At 49.1% G+C, this 19865-nt stretch overlaps 3 protein-coding genes across 5 annotated transcripts in view; 2 read left to right on the top strand and 1 right to left on the bottom strand.

Moving 5' to 3' along the window:
• LOC144159357 (protein tudor-like) overlaps positions 1-13431 on the bottom strand; it is a 49719-nt gene extending 36288 nt beyond the window's left edge. The window contains exons 1-3 of one of the 2 annotated variants that reach the window (XM_077690779.1): positions 10848-13431; positions 5727-6049; positions 749-1018 (exon numbers count right to left, since the gene is read on the bottom strand). In XM_077690779.1, coding sequence (XP_077546905.1) covers positions 749-1018; positions 5727-6049; positions 10848-13086 — 2832 coding nt within the window. In that variant the 5' untranslated portion in view covers positions 13087-13431. The remainder of the gene's footprint in view (positions 1-748; positions 1019-5726; positions 6050-10847) is intronic. The other variant, XM_077690780.1, reaches the window with a different exon arrangement.
• Positions 13432-13570: 139 nt separating this feature from the next.
• On the top strand, positions 13571-14552 carry Nd-30 (NADH:ubiquinone oxidoreductase core subunit S3). Its single transcript, XM_077690783.1, has one exon. The coding sequence runs from the start codon at positions 13671-13673 to the stop codon at positions 14472-14474; it is 804 nt and encodes a 267-aa protein (XP_077546909.1). The 5' UTR covers positions 13571-13670; the 3' UTR covers positions 14475-14552.
• Positions 14553-15314: 762 nt separating this feature from the next.
• LOC144159358 (uncharacterized) overlaps positions 15315-19865 on the top strand; it is a 29739-nt gene continuing 25188 nt past the window's right edge. The window contains exons 1-5 of one of the 2 annotated variants that reach the window (XM_077690781.1): positions 15315-15547; positions 15972-16131; positions 16370-16422; positions 16507-16584; positions 16662-16756. In XM_077690781.1, the coding sequence (XP_077546907.1) occupies positions 16011-16131; positions 16370-16422; positions 16507-16584; positions 16662-16756 (347 nt within the window). In that variant the 5' untranslated portion in view covers positions 15315-15547; positions 15972-16010. The other variant, XM_077690782.1, reaches the window with a different exon arrangement.

Here is a 19865-nt window from a genome sequence, read left to right as displayed (position 1 = left end):
TATCACTGTCGGCAGAAGATTAAGAATCGTAGACGTCAACTTCACAAGATGAATAGCCAGAGCGCACGGCTGCTTCTGCTGTGTGCCCTGGCTATTCATCAGGCTTGCAGGATTCAACATCTACGATGCTTCTTGATAGGGAGCTACGCGATTGCGCAGACTCCCGCATTCATGGTAGTGCTCGTACGCATGGCGGTAAGCCTTAACATTTTCTGCACAGTTTCGTATCTGAATGAGCAACTGCGTGTGTTGTGTTTGCTGAAGTTATCATAAATAGCGACTGCAGGCGGCTGTCGTCCCCTTTGATTTTACAATGGAAGCAACAGCAGTTAGTGACTGGTGGCACCACATCTAATGTTAAAATGTCTGCTACAAACGAGACAGTTGGCCAAAATTGAAGGATAACTTGCCCTTTATAACCAACTATCTCCTACATCCAATGTCCGTCATAAAAAACGTCAATTTAATGGGAACGATAGGGCACCTACCCATGTGGGTGAATAGTCTCTCTCATACCAGATTGTCTCTTACATTCATGCCTCTAATAACGAGGTTCCACTGTAGCAATTCTGTGTTTACAAAAACGTCTCGGTAGCAAAAAGGGCCAGTACATTGACAGTGAGCTACAGAGCAACAGTCGACCAGGGTGCTGTCTGCTAGAGGCTTTAATCACAAAAAAGACCCTCCTGAAGGCCTCAGAACACTAGCCAAATTTCTAAGGACTCCAGCGGTGGAGTATATACACCACCTGTTCGAGGATGAACTCGTCCAATCGGCCGGCGGCAATGTCCGGAGAGCAGCCAGCGGGGACCACAGCTCCCGCCAGGCGGCACCACACCGCCTGACCGGGGATGGACGCCAGGGTGGGCGGCAGCTGCCGGATTTGCGCGTCGTCCACGCTCTCCACGTTGCCGTAGTCGACAAAGAGCACGGTGGCACCGCCGGGGCGCTGCTCGACGATCGACGCGCGGTACCACAACGAGTCCTCCGAGAAGAGCGCGCAGCACGCGCTGCCCACCTGGAAGAAGCACGGAGGTGACTGTGCGGTAAGCAACCACCCACACGAAGCCCAAAAATATTCAAATTTTGGGCGTTTTACTCGCCAAAGCTACACCCAGGCTATGAAGCGAGCCGTAGTGGAGGGCCCCGAATCAAGTTTGACCAACTGGGGATCTTCGACTTTCCACCTCTTGTTCTCTTTTTTTCTGTTGTCGTTGATCTCTTTTTTGTTCCACATTCAAACTCGATATGACAAAAGCTCCCAGTTGAGTTTATTATATAAACTTGTGAATGAGTCATCATCAGCAGCAGCCTATCTACTCCCACTGCAGGGCAAAGGCCTCCCCCATGGATCTCGAATTATCCCGGTCCTGTGTTAACTGCGACCAATTTATCCCCACAAACTTTTTGAGCTCATCTGCCCATCTAACCTTCTGCCGCCCCCTGCCTTATCTAGGGATCCACTCTGTTGCCCTTAATGACCAACGGTAATCTTGCATTACATGCCCTGCCCACGCCCATTTCTTCTTAGTTTCTACTACTATGTCCTAACACGAGTTTGTTCCCTGACCCACAACGCTCTGTTCTTGACCCTCGACGCTACACCCATCATCCTCCACTCCACTGCTCGCTGAGTTGTCCTCAATTTAAGCTGAGCCCTCTTAGTGAGCCTCCAAGTTTCTGCCCCGTAGGAGAGTGCCAGTAAGATGCAGCTGTCGTACATTTTCCTCTTCAGGGACAGTGGTAGGCTGCCATTCATTATCTGAGAATGCCTGCCGAATGCACTCCACCCCATTCTTATCCTTCTAATTATCTCTGCCTCATGGTTGGAATCCATGGTCACTACTTGGCCTAAGTAGATGTATTCGCTTACCACTTCCACTGCCTCGCCACCTATAGCGAGATCGATATAGGTGGTGAATGAGCATTGCTTAATTATTTTTCATGCACATTTAACCACTTCCGGTGTAAATTGCATGCCAAAGCCAGCGGCGGCAATACCTGTCTTCACATTTTCGCAATTTCCCACCTTATTTGAGAAAAGCTGCGCGTAAGAGTGGTACATTTGTGTTCTCAGTGAGCTAATCTATCAACCTAGAGCAACTTGTATTTTGCCTTCAGTATCTCTTTAACATGCGTCGAAATGTCGGCGCACGGGATTATTGGTTTCCACCTCCATCAGAACAGTGGCCACCGCATCTGGGAATGAACTCCCGTCCTTGGGCTCAGCAGTTCAACACCTTGGCCACTGAGCCACCGCGGCACCCTCATGAAGCCGCGCAAACTGAAACACATTAGAAGAGACATTATTAGCCTTGTCACACTGCAAATCTAATGCCATTCAAAGAAATCATTACCTATAAATGACATCCCACCTAACTGTGCTGGTCTACACGGCGAAGTTAATGTCATATGATGATAGCAGGAACGATTAAGAAAACAGGAGAATTTTCAGATAATAATGCAAACGCAGCCATAATGTTTTTAAAGCTTTTCTTTTTTAAAAACAAAATGAATTTAAAATAAAAAAGGTTTAGCTCTGTTTAGATGACATTCACATCGCAAGTTGAGACAATTTAAGTAACAAAAACATCTCCGAGTAGCCGCAAACGTGGTGGAGCTCTGCAAATGTGTGTACTTTTTCTGTAGGAAACAACACGCAGGGAAAAATACTGATTTACTGGCGGCAGTTATCAGACACAGTGCTCACCGGACTATTATTAAACCGGAAACCTTCGAATAACGAAAGAAAGCCGACATTTGCCCATGAAGTTGCAAAAAGTCAGATTTTGAAGGCCGAACTGGCACTGGAATGGTGGTTTGCAAGTTGGTCGTGAAACGCACACGGTGCTTTCAGGTCTTTTACAAATTACCAGTGAACTATGCCTATAAACTTCTCCACCCATGTGCCTCCGCACAGCAGTACCAAGACCAAGAGAACGAGGATGGGGAATACAGAAAGGAGAGCCAGCAGTTCAGAATGCCAGGGTAAGGAGAGGGGAACAGTTCCGACTTTCTTTTACTATTATTACAATTAATGAACTTAAAGGGGCCATGCAGCCAAAACACAAGTTTGGTTAATTCGAAAGATTGCCTCGTTAGAATTGTACTGACCCCACTTTTAATGCACACTTTGCTCAAATAAGCTATATAATTAGGAAAAAAAGGGAATGGCCACGCGACCCACTAGCCGAGTTCCCGCAACAGAACCTATGATGTCATATGCCCAGCTGTGTGATTGGCTGAGGCTGGCAAAAGCAAACGCAAATTAGGCAGGGCTTATAAGCTTGCCGAACGAGTTATTTGCACTTAAATGTAATGCACATTCACCTTACAGAAGTAAAAATGGTGGGGTAAACAACGGAAGTTATGAAAATACACATAAACATAGAAGTACCGATGCGCACTGATGTTGGTATTGGGTGCACTATGCTTCTTTTAGCTGCATAGCAGCCCACCACTTGGCCTAACTCTTTCGTTACCACGCCTATTCAAATCGATCACCGGTGATCAATGATTTATATTGCCTATTTTGACATGTTGTAGTCGTTTCTCGTACACCTAATGCAGCCAGTGATTAGTCTAGGCATTGCCCTTTTAGAATCAGTTTAAATTTTCCCGCTCCGGCGACATTGAGATTTTTGGCGGCGTTTTTTGCGAGCTGAGGTGCGCGTGTTTTTGACGAAGGGGGCGTGGTTGCTGCACTTGAGAAAAAAGGATGCAGGTCGTGGTTAGGCTGCATTACCGTAATATTTTTTTTGTCAAAAGGCTCCTGGCAAGTCAAATACCAAATAATGGGGTCAGCTTTGTAATCCGACAGCGTTGAGAGGTGATAATTACTTGAAAATGGCGCCAGCTATTCACTAATGATTTTTGGCTCGAACAAAGGGCAGCTTTATTCTCCCAAAGCTTATTTCTGATGGTCCCCCGCATGTCTAGCAAGTGTGCTTGACATTTTCAACCAGTTTCCAGCAGTTTCGGTTTCGTTTTCGCATTGCGAAATTCATATTTGGCGCTACTACGCAGTTACCCAACTACAAGCTCATTTGCCATGGCGCCTCCGTTGCCCGCTACTGCTCCTCAAAACAAGCATGCCGCTCGCGCTTCCACTTTATCTACGCCTTGCTTCTGCGATAAGAGCTTCCGCTGAAAGTCAAACGATAACACCAAGTCGTCGGGTATCAATTCAGACGAGGAGAACGCTTCCAATTGGCCTTGAACACCGCCAGCTGTTCACCGGCCAGTTTCGGTTTCATACGAGGGTATTTCCGGTAGTCTAGTGTCGCTTCTTAGTAGTACTGTTTATTCTGACAAAGTCTCCAACAGCCTTGTATTTGTTTCTTTTCGAAATTGTTAGGTGGCGCTGCAATGTAGTAGGCTCGTAGTGCTGAACTCGCTTCAAAGCCCGACGGCGGCTTGGTGAAAGCTTGCTGGGCATGATTCTAGCGCATCGTACCTTATTCCTGCAAGCAGGGCTACCATAGTGAGTCAGAACATGATAATAAAACGCAAATGAAAGTTCTGACTGATGAGCGATCATCAGAACGTCAACAAGCATCCACCAAAGTGTTTGGTTCTCAACTCCAAGCGGATTTTTTCACATCGCTTGCTTGCCTTCAATATTGTGCCGGTCATAATCATTGACAAGGTGTTTTTACATCACGTGGAGGCTAATTTAGGCCTTTAATAATGCCAAACCACCAGATTTCTTCTAGAGAACTATCCAAAATAGCAAAACTTGAAATAGAGGTTAGGCTTCACCACATGGCATGGGCACCACGTGGGCTAACATTTTCTTTTATATCTGACAAATTGTACTGCGCAACTCAATTTTTTTTTCTAGGACGGGTTTTTGAAATGTCTACCTACAAAATGTATATTCTAAATTTTTTCTACTACACGTGGTTTATTATACACAACTTACTTTTTTCTTTTTTCTTCGACGCGCGGACAAAAATTTCGAATTCGATAATTTTTTTTGGAATCATTATTTAGGAAAACATTAATAAAACTGGTGTCGTTGGAAAGCGCGTGGAATAATCTGCATTGTATGTCACTGCAATGTGTGCCTAACCAATATGTATAGCACAAAAAAATGTTTTGTTAGACCCTTCAAAATTGGTCAATTTCCCGCGGTAACGAAAGAGCTAAGCGATGTTGTCTTGCGTGAATCTGTATGTCGACCATACCCCATGTTTCACGAAGCGATTACTTTCTACCATAACAAAAACAAGCAGGGAGCAAATACAATCAAAAATAACGCAACAGCGGACAACGGCCCGGGCGTAGCACCATCTGGGAGGACTGACGGTAAGCAACGCTGCAGAGCCTAATGACGCACTGGAAGTTCTTTCGAATAACCGCCCTCATGATACCATGGCAGACATCCCGAAAACACTCGATTTGGCGGGAGCATAAAAATTTTAACCTGAATTAATTATTTTTCTCAGTGAATACGCCATCTTTTGCTGATGGACAAGCGCTGCAGCACTATAAAACACGAAATCCTTCCAATAAAACTTGCATTTTGTCTGCACGGCCCCTTTAAACACCCTTTTCTGTCTTAACAGCGGAGAAAGAGCACACGTTCAGAGTGGGGACGGAACCCGTCTCACCCGGTTACACGTCGGGGTTCCTTACCACTTTGGCTATCTGGTCCAACAGAGAGGGAGGGAGGGAGGGAGGGAGGGAGGGAGGGAGGTAGAGAGAGAGAGAGAGAGACCTGCCTTGCGCATGGCGGGGCCCAGGCACGGCTGTGAGGCCGCCACCCTGGCCAGGTCATCTGTGATCTGGTTCAGCAGTTGGTCGTTCTGAACCAGTTGGCAGTAGAAGTCGTCCACGAGCTTGACAAAGACGCCCTTGGCCGCCACCGCCGTACGGGGCTCCAGTTTCAGCACGGGAAGGCCGGCAGCGGCAACGGGGGCTCCAAAGGCACTCATGCTGGCAGAAGGTGGAGGAACCGCGGCCGGCGCGGCTACAGGGGGCTTGCTGGGGGGTGGAACGGCGGCAGCGACAGGCCTCGCTGCCTCGACCGGAGCAGAACCTGCTGCTGAGAGAGGGCGAAGCGACGAGACAGCGCAGTCAACGGCAAGACTCCAGGAGCCAAAACGACCCAAGCTAGTTGGCCAAAAGTGCTCCGCAGTGACAGGGAAGGACTGCTAAACCAGCCAATCAGCCCTCACCCACCTCCCATCCGCCAGCCTCAAACCTGACCACTTATCTTCAGACACATACTGGATCGCTTCGATTTGGCCTCCGAGTAGACCGCGGACAGACCGCAGGTAATCTATAGTTCATACCACAAGCTACGTGCAGCACTGTGGAGGCTACATTGTTGTCAACAGTCCGCCCACTGAGGGCACCTAACTCACTGTGAAGGAAGCGACAAAAGGCGCCGGGGCCTAGTGGTTCCACCTATTGAGAGGGGCGAAGGAAATGTCCTTTCAAGGCCCCCTTCCCGGTGGTTTGGGCATGCTCAGTGGGCGGACTGTTGACAACAATGTAGCTTCCACAGTGCTGCACGTAGCTTGCGGAATGAATTATAGGGATCCCCCACACAGTAAGGATAAACTTGAAGCTCCCCGCGAACAGCGATAAATTGGTGCGGCAAAAAAAAAAAAAAAAATCACTCTGTGACGGCCTCCCACTACTGCTACTAATCAATTACAACAAATTAGCCCCTCCACCCGGCTCCCCCAGTACTTTTTCACATTTAAAGGCAAGCATCAACCTTAACTAGCACGAAGAATGTGAACACAGCATGACAAACTCGCATGATTGGTGCAGTGTGCTCCAGTCACTATTACAAGCTCAGATGGCCCCTTCATAAATACTACCTGCGGTCCTCATCCCTGGTGCTACAATCACCAGATTGTGTCATTCTTAAAGCACCATTCTGCGGGGAAAAAAAACAACAAAAAAACAAGCACCACGAAATTGGCCCCGCTGTAATGCCAACATTGGTGCTGTGGGTATCGTGATAAATAAATAAATAAATAAATATTGGCTTTTATTGGCTTTCAGAAACAGGTCTCCCATCATGAAGGTCAGAGCACTTGTGAAGCTACAGTTAGATGTTTGAACAAAACAAGCACTTTCAATATTTGGCAGTCTTTTTTAAGTATCTCATGCCATTAGACAGTTTTAGTTTGGCGTTTTTACGCTCCGCTCCGGGTTGCCCCGCTAAGCTGCAGCGGAGCGGCGAGTGATTTTCTCGTTTTAGTTACGCGTAATGCGCAGCAGACCGGACCTTTCGGATTAGCAGCGCCGTCTGGCCAAGTTTGGCATAATGAAACAGAACCGAAAACCATTTCACCACTTTAAAAAAGTAATACCAGTACGTATAGCTTATTGTTTTATTAAGTATTGACACGTGCAATCGTACTGTGCTACTGGTCAATTACAATGAATGAAAATACATTTTCGACTCGATGATAGCCACGCAATAGCCAACAAAGTTGCGTCCCAGATCCATTCGAATCCTTTTCGACGGCAACGATCCAACTCGGCGTTTTGTCGCAGTGAACGAATAGTTCTGTGTAGTGAAAATGGGTTCGCAGTCGCCACGTCTCGCAGCAAGCACAAGCCCTCGTCGATGCAGAACCGCTTTCGCGGTTTGCGTGTCAAACAAGAGCCTGAAGCCGCGGCGCTCGTCGCAGATGTAGCAGCCATCTTAGAATAAGCAGAGTCGCCGCAGGCGCGCGAGAGGGCGCCCGCATCGCCCCGCTGCACTAGCGGAGACGGCCGCGACGGTCCGCTCAGGCTGCGTTTTAGCGGACCGTGTTGCTCGCTCCGCTAGCCCGCTTAGCCACCAAGCCGAGTACGCATGCACAGTCGCACTCCCGCTCCCAGGGGTGAGACAGCTGAATCAGATTTGGGCGCAGTTTTTGGAGCAGCGAAATCTAGATTTTGGAGCAGAAGAACCTTGATTTGGAGCAGAATGATGACATTTATTACGTCACCTTAGGAGCCTAAAAATCAAATTTTTGGCAACTCGGGGGGAAGGGGGGGAGTGCACTTTTTAATGGGTTTTGAACGTACATAACACTGAAACAGCCTTTCAATGAAATTTTTTCTACTAGAGTATCGCAAGGCACGAACTGCACTACCCTTTTACAAGCCATTTATAAATTCTTAGGCTCTATGCATATATAGCATGGAGTGCCGTTGAAAACATCGAATCGAAAAACTAAGCAATCGTAAGGCATTTTCATTATCATGATGAATGCTGAAATTATTATTTTTGTAATCCCAGACTCGGCTTTACACACGAGTGTAGAGGCACGGCAAAAGTTGCGCAAAGCGAGGTGACAGTCCTCGCACCCCACCAGCCCTCCCATTTCAATCACCAAGGTGCGCATTCACTGCGATCGCAATTTGGATAACGCTGGTATGTTTAGCCACCTCCCTCTTGGCATTAAATTTCACTTCAGATAGATAAACCATTATTACAAGCGTGCAATAATAGCCCGTCCCGCTATCGGACACAGCTTGAACATTTTACGGCAGAGTAGCCTGCACCGTTACTTCTGCAGTGTCGATCGTCTCATTTCCGCCACTCACAAGCTTGCTGTCAAAGGCAGCAATAACTCAGCGTTTTATTATAACACCGCAATGAGTCCGAAATTTCACTTCAAGCACGCACCGCGCCTCTCACCCGAGGCCGAAACACGGCGAATTCACGGGACCCACGTTGTTTTTGATGAACTCCCATTCTTCGAGTCACGCAACTTCCCTCAACAGATCAAACGACTAAATGAAAACCCAGCCACCCCCATAACCAAAACCGCGGTAGAAATCGGCGAAGAGCACTCTGCCTGAACCACAAGCAACTGCTTCGCCCGACGGCCATGTTTTCCAATATTCACCACACCAAGATGGCGGCGCCCAGTAATGTCGTTCTGGAGATACGGCGCTCCGAAAATTGCCGTCTTTTCATCAATTTTCACCAGTAATTTGTCGCCTGAGTACACATACGTATTTTTTTTTTACAGGACTTTGCAATTGTTTTCCATGGGAAAACTTTAAAAAACTCACAGAATATAACATGTGCAAAAAACTATCTTGGGGATAATTTTATGCGGATTTGTTATTGTATGATCAATCAATTAAACCTTTACAAACAGGATCCACCTTGGGGGTGCTGGAAAATTATGCCGTCAGTAAGCATTTTTCCCCGCTGACACTGGCGGGAGCGTTAAAATCCTTGGCTCTCAGACTGTTTTGGAGTAGTTTGGCGCAATTTTTGCAATTTTCAAGCTTTGGAGCAGCCTGGCGCAAGAAAGCAGATTTGTATCAAAAGTGCGCAATATGCGCAGCTGTCTCACCCCTGCGCTCCACTTAGCTGCTGAGCGGAGCGTAAAAACTCCAAACTAAAATTCTCTATTTATAGTAACTAAAAATCCCGCAGACCACAACTTGTTTCCTTGATCCAAAAATTGGAATTTGGTTTCATAACTTCTGAAGAGTGAAGAACAAACTTTAAACAAGACAAAAGTGTGCCATTAGGCTTGCATTTGGCTCTTTGGTAAGTGGCTTGGTTAAGAGCCATCCAACATGCCGTTGGTTAGCTCTTAGCTTCAGCTCATCCCAGTGCCTGTCTAGATCTCGTGTCCTGTTTCTGCACGCCACACCTGCCCCGAGAGCACCGCAGATGGAACTAAGGCCCACAGGCGCTCACATACACAAGACCACATCACTATGTCGACTATAAAGCGCTAACCACATGGAGCGATTTTTCCAGCGACGCGACGAGCGACGCGACTAGGATCCGCAGTCGCCGAACCGAAGTCGCTCGCCGAGGCAACCACATGACAGCGACTGCTCGAGCGACTGAGGATGGCGATTTCAATGTTGCCGCACACACGCGCTTGGTACGCTGGTTGTTTGCAAACATTTTTTTTGTTCATTTGTCATAAAAAGCATATAGTATTACGCCTTTCTACCTTGCTTTTTGCACTTCATTGCATCTCTAAAACTGGGTTGGGTTAGCGATAGCGCACGCTCTTCCTTCTGCGCCTCGTCTCTCGGCTCCAACGTGAACGCCGTGAAGAATTCGCTTTTTTGACGTCGTTTTTCCCACACGGGTCTCACCCAGTGTGTGCGGGAGCCTTCTTGCTCCTGCTTCAGCGTGTACACAAGCTTTGCCACGCGAAGCTTTCTTTTCCACTGCACCGCAAACGCCGTCTGCGTGGATTTGCAAAGTCTTCCCCCCGTTCTCTTCCAAAACCGGAGGTTGCGTGCTTACGTAGGGGCTCTCCTATTGGCTAGTCGCTGAGGCCACTTCCGGGAGGCGAGCGACTGTTTCTGGCGACCCAGAACCGAGCGATTCGATGAGAGACTTGGTCCGCGGCGAAAAGTAGTTCGTCGCTAGTCGCGTCGCTCCCCAAGTCGCTTGCAAAATCGCTCCATGTGGTTGGGGCTTAACAAGTCTAGCCATTACCACTTTGCAACACTTTCTTTGGTGCCAGTCTATGGCGAAGACCCTAAGCAGACACCAAAGAAAAGATTAAGCTCGTGGCCTGACATTATACGCCAGCAAGTAGGCATATTAAAAAAATTCACCAACTGGTTTTTCCCCAACAGCTCTGTGCATTTATGTTCAGTATTATCCTGAACGAAGTATTGATGGAGCATATTTAACTATTATAGACATGTAGTATTTTCTGCTATTATTATCATTAATATTATTATTATTAAGAGTGAGATGCTATCTTCCCTATCCCTTCAAATTGGCATTTCGAAGACACACGTTAAGAAAAATTAAAGAAACCTGAAAAAACTGTGGCGGCTTCTCACCCCAGCTGCCAAAATTGATCCCAACCAGTTAGCCCCAGCCGAGCACGAACCTCTTAGGCCAGAATTGAGGAAGTCCACAACGTTGACGCCATCGCGGCAAGCGCAGCAGCGCACTTCAACCTCCGTTTCCAGCATGGCGTCGGACACTTCTCCAGACTTCAGCTCGCAGATCATGCCGCACGCGGGGGGCATGCCAAACTGCGGCGCCAGTGGCCGGATGTCTTGCGGCGACACTGTCTCCTCGTTGCCGTAGTCCAGATAGGCGACATCAAACCCGCCCTCCACCACCTTCTTAACCTCCGCCCTGTAGAAAGCGCCGTCCTCGGAAAACCGGCAGGCAACGTGGTCCCCGGGCTGCGGCCGGAACGTGGGGTCTGGGGCGGAGGCGGCATACTGCTCGCCGAGCTTTGCCTGCAGTTCGTCCAACTGACCTTCAGGGACCTTCAGAAACTGCCCGAAGAACCTTTGCGGCGGCACGACGGTCATAACCAGGAGCTTCTCGACAGGGCTCACGGATGGCGTGTGCACCTTAGTTGTCCGAACTTCCTCAACGTTCGCCAGGGCAATCTGCAGCGCCTTGACGACGGACTTCGGAGGGTCCCCGACGAAGATCTGCACGGAGTGTGTTCCATCGGGGAGGACGTTCACGATCGAGACACTCGCCTCCGCGTCGAGGACGAGTGTCTCCAGGTTCTCCATGACTAGTTCGGTGGCCATCGGCGAGCAGGTGAAGCCGTCCAGAGTCAGTTTGGTCGCGTAGGCCGGCTGGAGGGTGTACTTCGGGTCGAGGGGCCGAAGATCCGAGAGGTCCACGGTGGCCGTGTCTCCGTAGTCGGCGATCCAAACCTCGACCTGAGGTCCCACCTTGAGCACCTCGGCCCGGTACCAAATGCCATCATACTTGCAGGCCACCGCAGCGCCGGGCACGACGTCCACTGGAGCGAGCAGCGGAAGCGACGGGGACTCCATTTCGAGCTGCCTCGACATCTGCTCAATGTCATTCACCATCTCCCTGAGCTGCGCATACATGACCTGCACGGACTCTATGAACGTGACCTGCATGGCATGGCGACACCCCGACTCGAGCGTCAGCCGCTGGATCTGAATCTGGGGCCGGCCCGGCGGCAGCCCATTGGTCAACGCAGCAGGCCTGTTCGAGGTCAGGCCCACAAACTCGACATTGTACAAGTTCGGAGGATCGGCCGGGGAGAACTGGCACGTAAGCTCCTGTTCTGTGGTGAGCTTCACGAACGTGTCTTTGTCCAAGCCGGTGCTCGTCGCGTTGCAGCGAATCGTGAAGATCTCTTCCTTCAGCAGCTCGGGCGGAATGACTAGCAATTCGTTCGGTGCCTTCAGCTCGCAATTTCCATAGTCCACAAAGAGCACCTTGCAGATACCCTGCTTGTACTCGTACACAAAGGAGCGGTAGAGGAGCCCGTCTTCGGTGAAGCGCGCGAGGCAGGCGGTTCCTTCCTTGACCAGCGACGGGTCGAGGGGGCTGGGGTTCACGCAGTGCGCCTGAATCATGTCGGTAAACGGCGCGGGGTCCCGCGCCGCGAGGTGGAGGAAGACGCGGGCCATGTCTTCGACGTGCGCGACATAAACTTGGTAGGGGGTGTTCATATGTACGGCGTGGTAATGGAACGACGGAGCATTGACGATGGCCGGTGCCGCCACCGTGCAGACCGCGAAAAGCGGCGATTGCATGATGATGTCCGTGAGACTGGCGCCGTCGGGCATCGTCACGGCGACAATGGGCCGCACGCAGGCCACCTGAACCTGCTCCAGCCTGCGAACCGTTATGCCAACCTCCACGTACTGAAGCTGGCCTTTCAGGAAATCCACCAGGGCCTCGGCTCCCTGCGGTGCCACGAGCTGCAAGTCGACATCGTCGAGGAAGCACTCAATGGCAACCGGCGACGTGTGGAAGATGGGGTCGGTTCCGAGACGAACGTCGGTGACGCTCACTATCTCCGGGTTGCCGTAGTCAATGAACGTGACCTCGACCTGGGTGTTGTCGCCCCTAGGCCACGCGGAGGCCACGGCGCGGTACCACTTGCCGTCCGTGAAGCGCGCGAAACACGGCGTTCCCAGCGGTATCTGGCTCTGGTGCATAAATCCCGGCAACTCGCTCAGTTTGGGCTCGAGGCCTTCCAAGTAAGTCTCGATGTGTTCCGTCATTTCGTAGTCCCTCTGCACGTACATTTTAACCCAGCGGTACTCCGAGGCCACGTGGGTGACGGTCGCCTTGAAGGTGTCCCCCGTAATTGTCGGGACGACGTTCGTCATGGTGTCAGTTTTTGACCTCGAACCACCGTATTTGCCTGCGTAGTTTTCGGAAAGATGCCGCCTCTAGCCGCTCATTGTGACGCGGTTTGAAGGACGCCGCCGGCTTACTCGCAGGTAGACGCCGAATCCCGAACTAAGCGCTGCCGGCAACTGTCAAGTTGGGGTCCTCCACGAACGGAGCCCGACGCCGCTGGCCGCGATGTGAGAGTCAGTCCAGTCGTTGCAGCGACGCGCCAGGACGAACGCGACGCAGGAATCAGAATAAACGCGCTTACTGTGCGCCGAAAAGGAACCCCAACCGCCCGAAGCCGCAAAGAACGTAGAACAACAAAAGTGTAAAGCCTAAACGCCTTGCGTAACAAAACCGACAAAACAACCTCCTTGTCACCAGAAGGCGCGCCAAAGAACAAAAAAATGGCGCCGGCCCCAAACCTACGCTAGGCTGCGCTAGTAGTAAGGACGAAATATCAGCTATCATCATCACCAAACCTTCCATCGCTGTCTGTTGTGGAGTTGTGGAGGTCGTCCGACGAGAACGACGGTCGACCAGAAAATTTAGTTTTCGGACGCTCCTTCTTCGCGAAATGTCTCTGCTGCTGGGAAGGGCCCGCTGCCTCGCGCGACTTGGAAGCATCCTAAGGCAGACCACGCCGGCCATAGCACGCCGTCGCGAGAGCACCGAGTCCGCAACACCGCCGACTCAAGAAACCAGACCGACGGTGCGCAAGCCACAGTACGTTCAGCGTTCCAAGCTTGAAGACTTCGGAAGGTACGTGGCAGAGTGTCTGCCCAAATACGTCCAGAAGGTGCAGATAACGCCCGGCGACGAGCTCGAAGTGCTCATCGCCCCCGAAGGCGTCGTGCCCGTCCTCAGCTTCCTCAAGGATCACCACAACGCTCAGTACACCAACATCGTCGACATCTGCGGCGTCGACGTCCCGACGAGGCAGTACCGCTTCGAAGTTGTCTACAACCTCCTTTCGGTGCACTTCAACTCCAGGATCCGCGTCAAGACGTACACCGACGAACTGACTCCTCTCGACTCTGCTACGGCCGTGTACAAGGGCGCAAACTGGTATGAACGCGAGGTGTGGGACATGTTCGGCGTCTTCTTCGGCAACCACCCCGACCTGAGGAGGATACTGACGGACTATGGGTTCGAGGGCCACCCATTCCGCAAGGACTTCCCGCTGTCGGGCTACGTCGAAGTCCGCTACGACGACGAGGTTCAGAGGGTTGTCGTCGAGCCTCTCGAACTGACGCAGGAGTTTCGGAAGTTCGACTTGTCTACGCCGTGGGAGACGTTCCCCAAGTTCCGTTCTGGAGACAACACCGCGCAAGAAGTCGCCCTGCCCAGCGGCCAGGAAGAACCGAAGACTAGCAAATAACGGCTTCAGGGCGCTGTGCTAAAGAAAAGGAGAAACTACAAAACCGACCTAGTAGTCAATAAAGGAGTCTAAACGGTGTCGCGCTTTTTGTTTTAGGCTGCGAGACGCGTGGTAAAATTCTTTGCAACGCCACGCAAAAAAAAAAAAAAAAGGCCTGGCAAATGCAAAAAGAAAAAAAAAACCACGCCGGCACGAATGAATGCCGAAACGCGTTCCACTTACCTGTACAACGACCCCGTAACTTGAATAATAAACAGCACGTGAAAGTAGAATTATAACATGTATTATAACACGTAGGTGATGAGCTTTAAGGTGAAAAACAATTGGTATGATATGATTTGTTAAAAAAGCCAGAACGCTGACCTGTTGAGACTCTCTATCGATGGCCACGCGTTTACCTGTCAAAACTTAAACTATACACGCAGCGTTGCTAAGCGCACCCCGGTATTGTCAGTGGTGGCGCATTAACCAACGGTAAACAGTTAAAATGTGAATACGCACAGCATTTGACAAAGGCGCGTTTGCTTGCTGACCACGCTAAAATATCTCTGCCTGCGACACTTGCACCTGCAACTCGCACACGCACATTGAATAGCGGCGTGCAGTTTTTGATGACATACGGGTTTCCAAACACGCGTAAAACAAATGCTTAGAAATCATGACATTAAAATTAGCTTACTTACCGTGCCAAATCGAAAACTGCACTTGAAAATTGCACTTGGCCGCACCTCGCACAACGGCGAGCGAAGTCAGAAATTTCCCTAGTAGAGTTTTTTTGTGCATAAAGAAAACAATAGCCACAATAGTTTCGTAGCCGGCGGCAACCCATTAGATACGCACGCGCGTTCTCCGTAGAGCTGCATTCTCCCTAGCCCGTTCCCTAGGCGAAGGTCCACGCCGGATTGAAGCGTGCAAAAGCCTCCTAAAAATATTCATATCTATTTATAAGCACATTTTGCCTTTCTTGGGGGACATGGAAGTGATGAACTTGATTACGGAACTTTTCACTTCTGCGCGCGCGGCTAATACGGCTTAGAAACAGAAACCAGCCTTTGGGCGTCTGCGTACTGTGGGTGAGAAAGACCTCAAGCCCTCCAACTACTGAAGTTCGTAGGCTGTATATCAGCAGCTCTACAATGATATCAGTAGCGAGGTTTCGCTCACGTTGATACTGACCATTTTGAGGGAGCTTTATTGCTCAGCGTGACAGTGAATACGACCGTCCTTGCCTGAATGACGATACTATTGTCCTGCGCTCTTTAAGGTGAACGGATGGTATCAATCACTCGAGCCTGACAAATTAATTATACCGTAGACAGTCAGTTGATCGCATCTCGTTCTTGCATTGGCTCCAGCGCATGCTGTCGAAACTCTGAGCTGATCGATAGCTATAGCCACGCCTTCTTCGCGGCTTTAATCGAGCAGGCACGGTTTGAATTGTCGGCGATTAGGATTAGGATTAGGTTTTATTTGTTGAACCCGTTTTTCTTCTCGCAGCTTTGAATTTTCCCGCCTGCGACGCAAGATTGTATAAAAATGCCTGCTGACAGCCAAGACAACATGAGGTCGGGGATGTGGTTTCTAGTCAGCATCCCGAAGGAGGAGACCGAAAAAGCTGATCGCTCTCGAGCGGACAGCCGTGCAACTCTGTCGGAAGGTATAACCTAAGGTTTACTTCGTACTTCTGCTGCTTGTCAACGCACGTTTTAACAGTATTTACAAGCTTGTCGCGCTCGTATCGTGGCTGACTTTCTCACGTGCGCCGCCCCTCCCAAAATGTTAAGAACGAAAAGCTAGAACGTAGTTCGTTTGAAGTTTGAAAAAATACTTACCTGTGAAACACCGTATACGTAGAGCTTAGTTTTTTCTCTTATTATTTCTCTGGATCCACGTAGATGACGACCGAGAGAACTTTTGTGATAGCAAGGAGCACCTTACTTTGAAGCAGGTGTGTGTGTGTGTACAAGCATACATGCATTTTTTTTTTTCTTTCAGACTATTCTCGGTTTAATGTATTACTTGTGCTTTCTAGGCCCTGGAAGACTGCTTACAGTCATATGGAGTCCGAAATGCCATTTGGAATGCGACTACTAAAGACCAGTTTTATCAGGTAAGGTGTGTAACTATGCAGCACTATTCAGTGACTATCCAGTAACAGTTGGTCACTTGATTCCATTTCTCATTCAGGTGTCCTTCCCATATGAAAGCGGCAAAGCCACAGACTGCCTTCTTCAGGATCTGACCTCGAGGGGGATTGGCTCGAGACACGACTCTACTATCGGGTGGGATTCGTTCTTTGGCCGTACGCTCGTCAGTCGAAGGACTACCGCACTACTATGAAGTCTCTGATCAAACTGCTTTAGTCCCCAATGTTTTCTTGAAATGTTTGTCTCAAGATTTGTCACATGGGATCAACTGAAGTAGAACTCGCAATTATAGACAAGTGTGTTAACTGCTGTTCTCTAGAGGAACTTGACATGCGGCAAGCTTGGGTGATATTAGATTTTAACGGAGTTGAAAGCTGTACATTTTTTGCCGAAACTGCAGATTTGTGCAATCTCATACTTGACGCAAAGTTCATGCCTTATGGTTACGTTTGTCTGGTACCTGGTGTGGCAAAAGTGCAGCTGCTTTGCATCTGCAAAGAAATTTTCAAATGTCATCGTTTCTGCTGCGTGCACTGCTCCTTTGGTCACGTTATCTTTGGCACACCAGGGGTGAAGACTGTCTTGCTTTGAATTAACCTTGGAATGGAATACAATGCCTGGGAGATAGATTGGGACCTACTTTCTTCAATGGGCCTTGCAACTGGTTGTGAAATGGACAGTCAGCTGTATGGTGACCCAAAAATATAGCAGGCAAACATTGTTTTTTGGACAGACTGGCTCCCACATGACTGGGTCAGCTGGTAAAATGCATGTGCTCTGTAAATGCAGTGCATAGTTTGAGGGCACTAGCATGGGGCAAAGTTGTAGACGTTGGCTGACTAGGGAGCTCTGAGAGGCTTATTCTGTGGTATCAGGGAACACATAAGTGTGCCGTTCATCTTGGTAACTGGTACACACTCACGTTTTGTCGAGTGGTCTTTCTTTACGAAGACAAGGACAGATAAGAATGCGTTGGCGCTGGATCGGAGTTGTAAAGAAAGGAGGGTCACTGTAGCCTACTTTTTGATTTGCAGCTTCTCGGCCAATCCCCTGAATGGGTGTCGTTTCTCCAAGCCAACTGACCAAGTTTGCTTGGCATTTTCCTTATGCCATGGAGGAAAGACTGTGCACATTGTGATGCGCTTGTCTACATCACGAAATGAATCCGAGGGAAATAAGTGGGGAAAAATATCAGCTTTATAGAATTAGAAACAAAAGTGAGCATTGTTCATTGTTGAGCAGGAATCCAAAAGTTACAAAATGTGTTGTCTTCCAGATAAAACACTGTAAAGTAGTATGGCTTCCGGTGTTCTTTTGTAAGAATGCTCTGCATGCAGCAGCTCAGACCAAACTGTGGTCCACCGTTAAGCCATGATTTTGTTTAAGGCTGTGGCTAGCGTTCTGTCCAGACGGAACGATATACAAGTGCTTAAGTTCCGTCCAGACGGAACGGAGCGCTGCGGGTTATCCTTTCGTCCAGACGGAATACAGTTGAGAGCTTAGCGTTCCGTTCAGACGGAGCCGGTGTGAAATTTGCACAGTTACGTCCAGATGGAAGCAAAACCGGCTGATTAGACACTATGCTCAGTCTTCAGATTTGGTGTTGAGAGTGCGCCTCGGATAATGGCCCTCTTGTAACGGGTTCGATTCCCCTCGGGCATGCTTTTTTTTTTGCGTGGTTGTGCCAGCATTTTGTAACAGCTAACTTCGTGCCCACTTTACAATTGACACGGTGAGAGCAGTCAGTCTTGATTTTGCACTCAACCGGCCGCTCCGCTACCGCTCACTATACGCCTCGAGCTTTGCGATCGCTGCGCCGCCTGCCGCCGCTTCTCCGTGGAGTTGACGGGATTTGCGCTGCGCGGCCCATAGGGGTTCATGCAGTGTTTTGGTTTTCTTTCGCTTCTTTTTGCCCTTCCAAGCGCTAAAAACCCTTGTTATGGTGACGTCTGTAAGTAAAGAGTACGTTTAGGTCACTTCAAAAGCCGCTGCGTCTTGGTAGGGTGCTCAAACACCAACCATAGCTATCCGGGAACGCGGCTCTGCGTCCTTCTCGGCCGCTGTTACGCGTGTCGGCGACGACAGCAGCATACCACCACTGTCACCTCCGAATACGTCCGGCACAAGTGAATTTTATTGTCGCCTCGTTTAAACCTGATACTGGCACAGTGAGGGGTGTGTTTTGTTTTGTAGAGCGGACAACGAATGCGGCCTCATTACGAATATTTGCGTCGTAGAAAAATATATTTCGGGGGTGCGATTACCCAATACCTGATAAAAACTTGTGCCTTTTATAAGAATATAAGCCACGCGAAAATGTTAAGTATCTTCCAAGGCTCTGCGTCGTGAAATATGTACACTCATGCCTTATACCAAGAACCAAGAAAAGTGATTTAAACCACTGAAAAATTAATGGTCTGCGAGTCCGGAATAAAACAAAATAGCTCGTACAGAAATGAAAAAAAAAAAAAAAACTCAGTGAAGCTTCTGAAATGCTAAAGACGTTCGTATAAACTTAAGCCGGGTAGTACTTGCGAGACCAACTAGTGTGCGAAATGCACTGCTATTTCGCGAGACATGGGGAGGGGGAGGAGGGAGGGGGACGCTTACGTATCGTTTTGTACGATTGCGGAGCGAAATCAAGGAAAGAACGTTTTAGTAATCACACACACACGCTACTCGTTCACGTCACTATAGTTTTTAGACTTCAACTAACAGCTGCTCCCTCGGCGAACGCATCTTTTGAGGTATACAAGTTCAAAACTGATTAAAGGTGTCGTTAGAAGAGTGGGATATCTGATAAGTTCTTCTGATTTCCGTTTGTGCTAGATTCTGCGGGCTCCCTGCATCATGTATACTATGCTTCGAAGAAACGTTTATAGTCGCGAATGGGCATTACTGTAGAAGCCCTTCTCCGGCCTGCTCGCGGAGGGCATATGTAACATGAATGTTTGCGGGCGCTCAGCTCACGACAAGACGCCCCAGCATCCAGCATTATTTGTTTTTGGTTGTGCGCTGATCCCGGGTATAATTTTGGATTATTCATCATACTTATTTCGTAGAATGTTCATGAAAAATAATTTCCAGGGTAGTAACCAATATCTGAGATATGATATTGCCAAGCATAACTGGCGTGCTGTCTGGTATGAGCGCTCCACTAGGTTATATAAATGCACAAAACTGGTGTATAGCCATAGCATGACCATCCGGGGAAATTATGCTTACGGAGACACTGTTAGTAAAT

Source organism: Haemaphysalis longicornis, unplaced genomic scaffold, assembly GCF_048455015.1.
Source record: "Haemaphysalis longicornis isolate Haplotype H1 unplaced genomic scaffold, Haemaphysalis longicornis Haplotype H1 scaffold_10, whole genome shotgun sequence".
Classification (NCBI taxonomy): Eukaryota; Metazoa; Arthropoda; class Arachnida; order Ixodida; family Ixodidae; genus Haemaphysalis; species Haemaphysalis longicornis.
This window is presented reverse-complemented; position numbering and strand designations above follow the sequence as displayed.